This window comes from Chiroxiphia lanceolata, chromosome 1, assembly GCF_009829145.1.
Source record: "Chiroxiphia lanceolata isolate bChiLan1 chromosome 1, bChiLan1.pri, whole genome shotgun sequence".
Classification (NCBI taxonomy): Eukaryota; Metazoa; Chordata; class Aves; order Passeriformes; family Pipridae; genus Chiroxiphia; species Chiroxiphia lanceolata.
The window spans coordinates 881,569-892,456 of NC_045637.1; the positions used below are offsets into that span (position 1 = coordinate 881,569).

The 10,888-nt window shown below is 57.2% G+C and overlaps 1 protein-coding gene across 1 annotated transcript; it reads left to right on the top strand.

Annotated features, from left to right (window-relative positions):
- The first annotated feature begins 1,716 nt into the window (after window positions 1-1,716).
- On the top strand, window positions 1,717-7,995 carry CPSF1 (cleavage and polyadenylation specific factor 1). Its single transcript, XM_032701109.1, has 6 exons — window positions 1,717-1,741; window positions 1,963-2,010; window positions 2,089-2,244; window positions 4,153-4,282; window positions 5,593-5,731; window positions 7,848-7,995. The coding sequence occupies exons 1-6, from the start codon at window positions 1,717-1,719 to the stop codon at window positions 7,893-7,895; spliced, it is 546 nt and encodes a 181-aa protein (XP_032557000.1). The 3' UTR covers window positions 7,896-7,995.
- The last annotated feature ends 2,893 nt before the right edge of the window (window positions 7,996-10,888 follow it).

Here is a 10,888-nt window from a genome sequence, read left to right on the forward strand (position 1 = left end):
GGTTTGGGTTGAGTTGGGTCGAGTTTAGTTGGCTTTGCTTGAAATCCATTGACTTTGAGTGGGTTGGGGGTGAGCTCAGGTGAGTTTGGGTGAACTGTGATTGGGTTTGGGCGGGTTTGGGTTGATTTTCTGTGGATTTGGTTCAGTTTGGTTGACGGGGTTGACCGTGCTTGGGTTTGGGATGAGTTTGGGTGGGTCTGGTGGAGTTTAAGTTGAGTTTGAGATGAATTTGGTTCAGTTTGAGTTGGAGTTGGTTGAGTTTGAGTTTGAGATGGATTTGGTTGAGTTTGAGTTGAGTTTGAGATGGATTTGGTTGAGTTTGAGATGAATTTGGTTGAGTTTAAGTTGAATTTGTGATGGATTTGGTTGAGTTTGAGTTTGAGATTAATTTGGTTGAGTTTGAGTTGAGTTTGAGGTGGATTTGGTTGAGTTTGAGATGAATTTGGTTGAGTTTAGTTGAGTTTGAGTTGGATTTGGTTGAGGTTGAGTTTGAATTTGAGATGAATTTGGTTGAGTTTGAGTTTGGTTGGGGGTGGGTGTCTTCCAGTTTGGGTTTTGGGTGGCTTTGGGTTGACTTGGTTGACTGAGTCGAGTTTGGGTCGAGTTCAGTTGGGTTTGGTTGAAATCCCTTCGAGTGGGTTTGGGTTGAGCTCTGATGACTTTGGGTGAATTTTGATTGGCTGTGGGTGGGTTGGGTTGAGTTTAATTGAGCTTGAGATGGATTTGGTTGAGTTTGAGTTGAGTTTGAGATGGATTTGGTTGAGTTTGAGATGGATTTGGTTGAATTTGAGATGGATTTGGTTGAGTTTGAGATGGATTTGGTTGAGTTTAGGTTTGAGATGGATTTGGTTGAGTTTGAGATGGATTTGGTTGAGTTTAAGTTGAGATGGGTTTGGTTGAGGTTAAGTTGAGTTTGAGATGGATTTGGTTGAGTTTGAGATGAATTTGGTTGAGTTTAAGTTGAATTTGCGATGGATTTGGTTGAGTTTGAGTTTAGGTGGGTTTGGTTGAGTTTGAGATGAATTTGGTTGAGTTTAGTTGAGTTTGAGATGGATTTGGTTGAGGTTGAATTTGAGATGAATTTGGTTGAGTTTAAGTTGAGATGGATTTGGTTGAGTTTAGGTTTGAGATGGATTTGGTTGAATTTGAGATGAATTTGGTTGAGTTTAAGTTGAGTTTGAGATGGATTTGGTTGAGTTTGAGGTGGATTTGGTTGAGTTTGAGTTTGTGATAGATTTGGTTAAGTCTGAGATGGATTTGGTTGGTTTTAGTTGAGGTTGAGATGGATTTGGTTGAGCTTAAGTTGAGTTTGAGATGGATTTGGTTGAGCTTAAGTTGAGTTTGAGATGGATTTGGTTGAACTTAAGTTGAGTTTGAGATGGATTTGATTGAGTTTGAGATGGATTTGGTTGAGCTTAAGTTGAGTTTGAGATGGATTTGATTGAGTTTGAGATGGATTTGGTTGAGCTTAAGTTGAGTTTGAGATGGATTTGGTTGAGTTTGAGTTGAGTTTGAGATGGACTTGGTTGAGTTTGAGATGGATTTGGTTGAATTTGAGATGGATTTGGTTGAGTTTGAGATGAATTTGGTTGAGGTTGAGATGGGTTTGGTTGAGTTTAAGTTGAGTTTGAGATGGATTTGGTTGAGTTTCAGTTGAGTTTGAGATGGATTTGGTTGAGTTGAGATGGATTTGGTTGAGTTTCAGTTGAGTTTGAGATGGATTTGGTTGAGTTTGAGTTTGGTTAGGGATGAGTGTCTTCTGAGTCGAGTTTGGGTCAAGTTCAGTTGGGTTTGGTCAAAATCCGTTCCAGCGAGTTCACGTTGAGCTCTGGTGACTTTGGCTGAATTTTGATTGGCCGTGGCTGACTTTGGGTCGAGTTTAGGTTGGATCTGTGTCGATTTTGCTCGAATTAAACCATTTTTAACCCTTCCTTCCCCCCCCCCCCCAACCCCTCCACGCAGTGTCGGACCGCGACCGCAACCTCCTGGTCTACATGTACCTGCCCGAAGGTGAGCGACCCCGGACGGTGGGGGGGAGTCCCTGGTGCCCCCCGAGCCCCCCCTGACCCTCCCCTTGTGCCCCCCCAGCCAAGGAGTCCTTCGGGGGGCTGCGGCTGCTGCGCCGAGCCGACTTCCACGTGGGCGCCCACGTCAACACCTTCTGGAGGACCCCGTGCCGGGGGTACCCCGAGGGGCCCAACCGGCGCAGCAGCACCTGGGAGAACAAGCACATCACCTGGTTCGGTGAGGGGGGGGGATTTCGGGGGGTCTGGGGGCTCTGGGGGGCTCATCTTGCACCTGGGAGAACAAATAAAGCACCTGGTTTGGGGAGGGGATTTTGGGGGCTCTGGGGTGGAACTGGGGACCCCCATCCTGCACCTGGGAGAACAAATACAGCACCTGGTTCGGTGAGGAGGGAGGATTTTGGGGGGTCTGGGGGCTCTGGGGGGCTCATCTTGCACCTGAGAGAACAAGCACATCACCTGATTTGAGGAGGAGGGGGAGTTTTGGGGGGTCTGGGGGCTCTGGGGGGTTCATCTTGCAACTGGGAGAACAAGCACAGCACCTGGTTTGGTGAGGAGGGGGATTTTGGGGGGTCTGGGGTGGAATTGGGGCCCCCATCTTGCACCTGGGAGAACAAGCACAGCACCTGGTTTGGGGAGGGGGAGATTTGGGGGGGTCTGGGGGCTCTAGGGGGCTCATCTTGCACCTGGGAGAAAAAGAATATCACCTGGTTCGGTGAGGAGGGGGGATTTTGGGGGGTCTGGGGGCTCTGGGGTGGGATTGGGGACCCCCATCCTGCACCTGGGAGAACAAATACAGCACCTGGTTCGGTGAGGAGGGGGGATTTTGGGGGGTCTGGGGGCTCTGGGGGGCTCATCTTGCACCTGAGAGAACAAGCACATCACCTGATTTGAGGAGGAGGGGGAGTTTTGGGGGGTCTGGGGGCTCTGGGGGGCTCATCTTGCACCTGGGAGAACAAGCACAGCACCTGGTTCGGGGAGGAGGGGGGATTTTGGGGGGTCTGGGGGCTCTGGGGTGGGATTGGGGACCCCCATCTTGCACCTGGGAGAACAAATAAAGCACCTGGTTTGGGGAGGGGGGGATTTGGGGGGATTGGGGACCCCCATCCTGCACCTGGGAGAACAAATACAGCACCTGGTTCGGTGAGGAGGGGGATTTTGGGGGGTCTGGGGGCTCTGGGGGGCTCATCTTGCACCTGAGAGAACAAGCACAGCACCTGATTTGAGGAGGAGGGGGAGTTTTGGGGGGTCTGGGGGCTCTGGGGGGCTCATCTTGCACCTGGGAGAACAAGCACAGCACCTGGTTCGGGGAGGAGGGGGGGTTTTGGGGGGTCTGGGGGCTCGGGGGGACTCATCTTGCACCTGGGAGAACAAGCACAGCACCTGGTTTGGCGAGGAGGGGAGATTTTGGGGGATCTGGGGGCTCTGGGGTGGGATTGGGGACCCCCATCTTGCACCTGGGAGAACAAATAAAGCACCTGGTTTGGGGAGGAGGGGGGATTTTGGGGGGTCTGGGGGCTCTGGGGGGCTCATCTTGCACCTGGGAGAACAAGCACAGCACCAGGTTTGGGGAGGAGGGGGGATTTTGGGGGGTCTGAGGTGGGATTGGGGTGGGATTGGGGACCCCCATCCTGCACCTGGGAGAATAAATACAGCACCTGGTTTGGGGAGGGGGGGGAGGATTTGGGGGAGTCTGTGACCCCCCGTGACCCCCCTTTTTGTGCCCCCCAGCAACACTGGACGGGGCTCTGGGGACCCCTGACCCCCCCAGGGACCCCGAAACCCCCCATAACCGCTGAACCCCCCCCCGGGACCCCTAAGCCCCCCTGTGACCCCTGACCCCCCCGGGACCCCCAAACCCCCCGTGACCCCCCTTTTTGTGCCCCCCAGCAACGCTGGATGGGGCTCTGGGGATCCCTGACCCCCAAACCCCCCCGTGACCCCCCTTTTTGTGCCCCCCAGCGACGCTGGACAGGGGGCTGGAGACCCCTGACCCCCCCGGGGACCCCCAAACCCCCCGTGACCCCCCTTTTTGTGCCCCCCAGCGACTCTGGACGGGGCTCTGGGGACCCCTGACCCCCCAGGGACCCCAAAACCCCCCCGTGACCCCCCTTTTTGTGCCCCCCAGCGACTCTGGACGGGGGGCTGGGGCTGCTGCTCCCCATGCAGGAGAAAACCTACCGGCGGCTGCTGATGCTGCAGAACGCCCTGAGCTCCGCCCTGCCCCACCTGGCCGGGCTCAACCCCAGGGCCTTCAGGTAACACACACCTGGAACACCTGTCCTCACCTGTCCCACAGCCCCTCCACCTGTCCCACAGCCCCCTCACCTGTCCCACAGCCCCCAGCCCTGCCCTGAGCTCCACCCTGCCCCACCTGGCTGGGCTCAACCCCAGGGCCTTCAGGTAACTCACCTGTCCCACAGCCCCCTCACCTGTTCACAGACCCCACACTTGTCCTATAGCCCCCACGCCTGTCCCACAGCCCCCACACCTGTCCCACAGCTCCCACACGTGTCCTCACCTGTCCCACAGCCCCCTCACCTGTCCCACAACCCCCTACACCTGTCCTATAGCCCCCACACCTGTCCCATAGCCCCCACACCTGTCCCACAGCCCCCTCACCTGTCCTATAGCCCCCTCACCTGTCCCACAGCACCCACATCTGTCCCACCTGTCCCACAACCCCCTCACCTCTCCTATAGCCCCCACACCAGTCATAGCCCCCACACCTGTCCCATAGCCCCCTCACCTGTCCCACCAGTCCCATAACCCCCACACCTGTCCCACCTGTCCCATAGCCCCTACACCTGTCCCACAGCCCCCTGACCTGTCCCCCAGCCCCCAGCCTTGCCCTGTGAGCTCTGCCCTGCCCCACCTGGCCGGGCTCAACCCCAGGGCCTTCAGGTAACTCACCTGTCCCACAGCCCCCTCACCTGTCCTATAGCCCCCTCACCTGTCCCACAGCCCCCACACCTGTCCCACAGCCCCCTCACCTGTCCCATAGCCCCTCACCTGTCCCATAGCCCCCACACCTGTCCTATAGCCCCCACACCTGTCCCATAGCCCCCACACCTGTCCCACAGCCCCCTCACCTGTCCTACAGCCCCCACACCTGTCCCATAGCCCCCACACCTGTCCTACAGCCCCCTCACCTGTCCTATAGCCCCCTCACCTGTCCCACAGCCCCCACATGTGTCCTCACCTGTCCCACAGCCTCCTCACCTGTCCCACAGCCCCCTCACCTGTCCCACCTGTCCCACAGCCCCCTCACCTGTCCAACCTGTCCCACAACCCCCTCACCTGTCCCACAGCCCCCTCACCTGTCCACAGCCCCCTCACCTGTCCCATAGCCCCCTCACCTGTCCCATAGCCCCTCACCTGTCCTATAGCCCCCTCACCTGTCCCACAGCCCCCACACCTGTCCCACAGCCCCCTCACCTGTCCCATAGCCCCTCACCTGTCCCACAGCCCCCTCACGTGTCCACAGCCCCCCTACCTGTCCTCCCCTGTCCCTCCCCCGTCCCCGTGCCCCCGTGGCAGCCCCTGAGGTGCCCGTGCCCCTCCGCAGGCTCCTGCAGGCCGAGCGGCGGCTGCTCCAAAACGCCGTCAGGAACGTCCTGGACGGGGAGTTACTGGGCAGGTTCCTGTACCTGAGCGCCATGGAGAGGGGGGAGCTGGCCAAGAAAATCGGGACAACCCCCGATATCGTACGTGGGGAGGGGACAGGGATGGGAACAGGGGTGGGACAGGGGGAGCTGGCCAAGAAAATCGGGATAACAGTGGGTATTGTACGTGGGGAGGGGACAGGGATGGGGACAGGGGTGGGACACGGGGAGGTGGCCAAGAAAATCGGGATAACACTGGGTATTGTGTGTGGGGAGGAGACAGGGACAGGGGGAGCTGGCCAAGAAAATTGGGATAACAGTGGATATTGTACGTGGGGAGGGGACAGGGATGGGACAGGGACAGGGGGAGCTGGCCAAGAAAATTGGGATAACACTGGATATTGTACGTGAGGAGGGGACAGGGATGGGGACGGGGGTGGGACAGGGGGAGCTGGCCAAGAAAATTGGGATAACACTGGGTATTGTGTGTGGGGAGGGGACAGGGACAGGGAGAGGGGGGAGCTGGCCAAGAAAATTGGGATAACACTGGATATTGAACATGAGGAGGGGACAGGGATGGGGACGGGGGTGGGACAGGGGGAACTGGCCAAGAAAATTGGGATAACACTGGATATTGTATGTGGGATGGGGACAGGGATGGGGCTGGGACAGGGGGAGCTGGCCAAGAAAATTGGGATAACACTGGATATTGTACGTGAGGAGGGGACAGGGATGGGGACGGGGGTGGGACAGGGGGAGCTGGCCAAGAAAATTGGGATAACACTGGGTATTGTACATGGGGAGGGGACAGGGACAGGGAGAGGGGGGAGCTGGCCAAGAAAATTGGGATAACACTGGATATTGAACATGAGGAGGGGACAGGGATGGGGACGGGGGTGGGACAGGGGGAACTGGCCAAGAAAATTGGGATAACACTGGATATTGTATGTGGGATGGGGACAGGGATGGGGCTGGGACAGGGGGAGCTGGCCAAGAAAATTGGGATAACACTGGATATTGTACGTGAGGAGGGGACAGGGATGGGGACGGGGGTGGGACAGGGGGAACTGGCCAAGAAAATCGGGATAACACTGGGTATTGTACATGGGGAGGGGACAGGGACTGGGAGAGGTGACCAAGAAAATCGGGATAACACTGGGTATTGTACGTGGGGAGGGGACAGGGACAGGGAGAGGGGGAGCTGGCCAAGAAAATTGGGATAACACTGGATATTGTACGTGGGGAGGGGACAGGGACAGGGGGAGGGGGAACTGGCCAAGAAAATCGGGATAACCCTGGATATTGTACATGGGGAGGAGACAGGGATGGGGACAGGGACAGGGACAGGGGGAGCTGGCCAAGAAAATTGGGATAACACTGGATATTGTACGTGGGGAGGGGACAGGGATGGGGCTGGGACAGGGGGAGCTGGCCAAGAAAATCGGGATAACACTGGATATTGTACGTGGGGAGGGGACAGGGACGGGGATGGGGCTGGGACAGGGGGAGCTGGCCAAGAAAATTGGGATAACACTGGATATTGTATGTGGGGAGGGGACAGGGATGGGGACAGGGGTTGGACAGATTTGGGGTCAGGCAGGTTTGGGGTCAGGCAGGTTTGGGGTTGGACAGGTTTGGGGTTCAACAGGTTTGGGGTTGGACAGGTTTGGGGTTGGACACGTTTGGGGTTGGACAGGTTTGGGATTGGACAGGTTTGGGGTTGGACAGGTTTTGGGTTGGACACGTTTGGGGTTGGACAGGTTTGGGGTTGGAAAGGTTTGAATTTGGGCAGGTTCGGGGTGAGACACGTTTGGGGTTGGACAGATTTGGGGTTGGACAGGTTTGAGTTTGGGCAGGTTTGGGATTGGACACGTTTGGGGTTGGACAAGTTTGGGGTTAGACAGGTTTGGGGTTGAACAGGTTTGGGGTTGGACACGTTTGGGGTTGGAAAGGTTTGGGGTTGGACACGTTTGGGGTTGGAAAAGTTTGGGATTGGACACGTTTGGGGTTGAACAGGTTTGGGATTGGAAAAGTTTGGGGTTGGACAGGTTTGGGGTTGGACACGTTTGGGGTTGAACAGGTTTGGGATTGGAAAAGTTTGGGGTTGGACAGATTTGGGGTTGAACAGGTTTGGGGTTGGACACATTTGGGAAGCAAATGTAGGACTGGGATTGGGGGTGGTGGTCCCTGACCACCCCCCCTCCCTCCCACCCCACAGATCCTCGACGACCTCCTGGAGATCGACCGAGTCACGGCCCATTTCTGAGGGGCTGCAGGACCCCCAGTTCCCCCCCCTCTCCCACCCCAAAATCCCCCCCAGGCCCCAAAGTGCACATTTGTAATAAAACACAAACCCCCACGGCCGTTCCCAGGGTGTTTTTGGGGTAATTTGGGGCAGTTTCGGGTTCCTGCAGCGCCCCCCTCAGGCCCGGAGGACTCTCTGCAGCTGCTCTGCTTGGGGTTTATTTTTGGGTGTATTTTTGGGATGAATTTTTGGGATGAATTTTTGGGGTATTTTGGGGCGATTTCAGGTTGTTGCAGCGCCCCCCTGAGGCCCGGAGGACTCTCTGCAGCTGCTCCACTCGGGGTTTATTTTTCGGTGTATTTTTGAGGTGAATTTTTGGGGTAATTTGGGGTGATTTTGGGTTCCTGCAGCGCCCCCCTGAGGCCCGGAGGACTCTCTGCAGTTGCTCCACTCGGGGTTTATTTTTGGGTGTATTTTTGGGTTTATTTTTGGGTGGTTTTGGGTTCCTGCAGCGCCCCCCTCAGGCCCGGAGGACTCTGCAGCTGCTCCACTCGGGGTTTAGTTTTGGATGTATTTTTTGAATGAATTTTTGGGGTAATTTGGGGCGGTTTCGGGTTCCTGCAGCGCTCCCCTCAGGCCCGGAGGACTCTCTGCAGCTACTCCACTCGCGGTTTATTTTTGGGGTGAATTTTGGGGTAATTTGGGGCGATTTCAGGTTCCTGCAGCGCCCCCCTCAGGCCTGGAGGAATCTCTGCAAATTGTCTACTCGCTGTTTATTTTTGGGGTGAATTTTTGGGGTAATTTGAGGTGGTTTCAGGTTCCTGCAGCGCCCCCTTCAGGTCCGGAGGACCCTCTGCAGCTGCTCCACTCGGGGTTTATTTTTGGGGTGAATTTTTGGTGTAATTTGGGACTATTTTGGGTTCCTGCAGCGCCCCCCTCAGGCCCGGAGGACTCTCTGCAGCTGCTCCACTCAGGGTTTATTTTTGGGTGTATTTTTGGGGTGAATTTTTGGGGTAATTTGGGGGAATTTTGGGTTCCTGCAGCGCCCCCCTCAGGCCCGGAGGACTCTCTGCAGCTGCTCCACTCGCGGTTTATTTTTGGGTGTATTTTTGGGATGAATTTTTGGGGTATTTTGGGGTGATTTCAGGTTCTTGCAGCGCCCCCTTCAGGCCCGGAGGACTCTCTGCAGCTACTCCACTCAGGGTTTATTTTTGGGTGTATTTTTGGGGTGAATTTTTGGGGTAATTTGGGGGAATTTTGGGTTCCTGCAGCGCCCCCCTGAGGCCCGGAGGACTCTCTGCAGCTGCTCCACTCGGGGTTTATTTTTTGGTGTATTTTTGGAATGAATTTTTGGGGAAATTTGGGGTGGTTTCGGGATCCTACAGCGCCCCCTTCAGGCCCGGAGGACTCTCTGCAGCTGCTCCACTCGGGGTTTATTTTTGGGGTGAATTTTTGGGGTGAATTTTTGGTGTAATTTGGGGCAATTTCGAGATCCTGCAGTGCCCCCCTCAGGCCTGGAGGACTCTCTGCAGCTGCTCCATTCGCTGTTTATTTTTGGCTGTATTTTTGGGTGAATTTTTGGGTTAATTTGGGACTATTTCCGGTTCCTGCAGCGCCCCCCTCAGGTTTGGAGGACTCTCTACAACTGTTTAACTCGCGGTTTATTTTTGGCTGAATTTTTGGGGTAATTTGGGGCGGTTTCGGGTTCGTGCAGCGCCCCCCTCAGGCCCGGAGGACTCTCTGCAGCTGCTCCCCGTGCGGCAGCGCCCCCCAGCGGCTCAGGAGCCGCAGCGCCGCCGCCGCCAAACGGGCCCGGAGGGACTCGAACCTGGGGGGGACAGGGGGGGGTCACCGGGGGGGGGGGGGACACACCTAGGGGGTCACAGAGACACCTGGGGGGTCACAGAGACACCTGGGGGGTCACACACACCTGGGGGGGGGTCACAGACACACGTGGGGGGTCACACACACACCTGGGGGGGTCACACACACCTGGGAGGGTCACATACACCTGGGGGGGTCACACACACCTGGGGGGGTCACACACACCTGGGGGGGTCACACACACCTGGGGGGGTCACACACACACACCTGGGGGGTCACACACACACACCTGGGGGTCACACACACACACCTGGGGGTCACACACACACCTGGGGGGTCTCACACACACCTGGGGGGGTCACACACACACACCTGGGGGGTCTCACACACACACCTGGGGGTCACACACACACACCTGGGGGTCGCACACACACCTGGGGGGGTCACACACACACCTGGGGGGTCACACACACACCTGGGGGTCAGACACACACCTGGGGGTCACACACACACCTGGGGGTCACACACACACCTGGGGGGGTCACAGAGACACCTGGGGGTCACAGACACACCTGGGGGTCACACACACACCTGGGGGGTCACACACACCTGGGGGGTCACAGAGACACCTGGGGGGTCACAGAGACACCTGGAGGGTCACACACACCTGGGGGGGGGTCACAGACACACCTGGGGGGTCACAGAGACACCTGGGGGGTCACACACACCTGGGGGTCACACACACCTGGGGGGGTCACAGAGACACCTGGGGGTCACAGAGACACCTGGGGGGTCACACACACCTGGGGGTCACACACACACCTGGGGGGGGTCACACACACCTGGGGGTCACACACACCTGGGAGGGTCACACACACCTGGGGGGGTCACACACACCTGGGGGGGGTCACACACACCTGGGGAGGTCACACACACCTGGGGGGGGGTCACAGACACACCTGGGGGTCACACACACACCTGGGGGTCACACACACCTGGGGGGTCACACACACACCTGGGGGTCACACACACACCTGGGGGGGGTCACACACACATCTGGGGGGTCACACACACACCTGGGGGGGGGTCACAGACACACCTGGGGGTCACACACACACCTGGGGGTCGCACACACCTGGGGGGGTCACACACACACCTGGGGGGTCACACACACACCTGGGGGGTCACAC

Bases quoted from the DNA above. Each gene is read 5' to 3' on its own strand.
- CPSF1 (XM_032701109.1), top strand. From the start codon at position 1,717: ATGGATTTGGTTGAGTTTGAGTTTG. The intron at 1,742-1,962 runs GTTAGGGATGAG...CCCTCCACGCAG, and splicing joins TTTGGTTGAGTTTGAGTTTG to TGTCGGACCGCGACCGCAAC. The intron at 4,283-5,592 runs GTAACACACACC...GCCCCTCCGCAG, and splicing joins CTCAACCCCAGGGCCTTCAG to GCTCCTGCAGGCCGAGCGGC.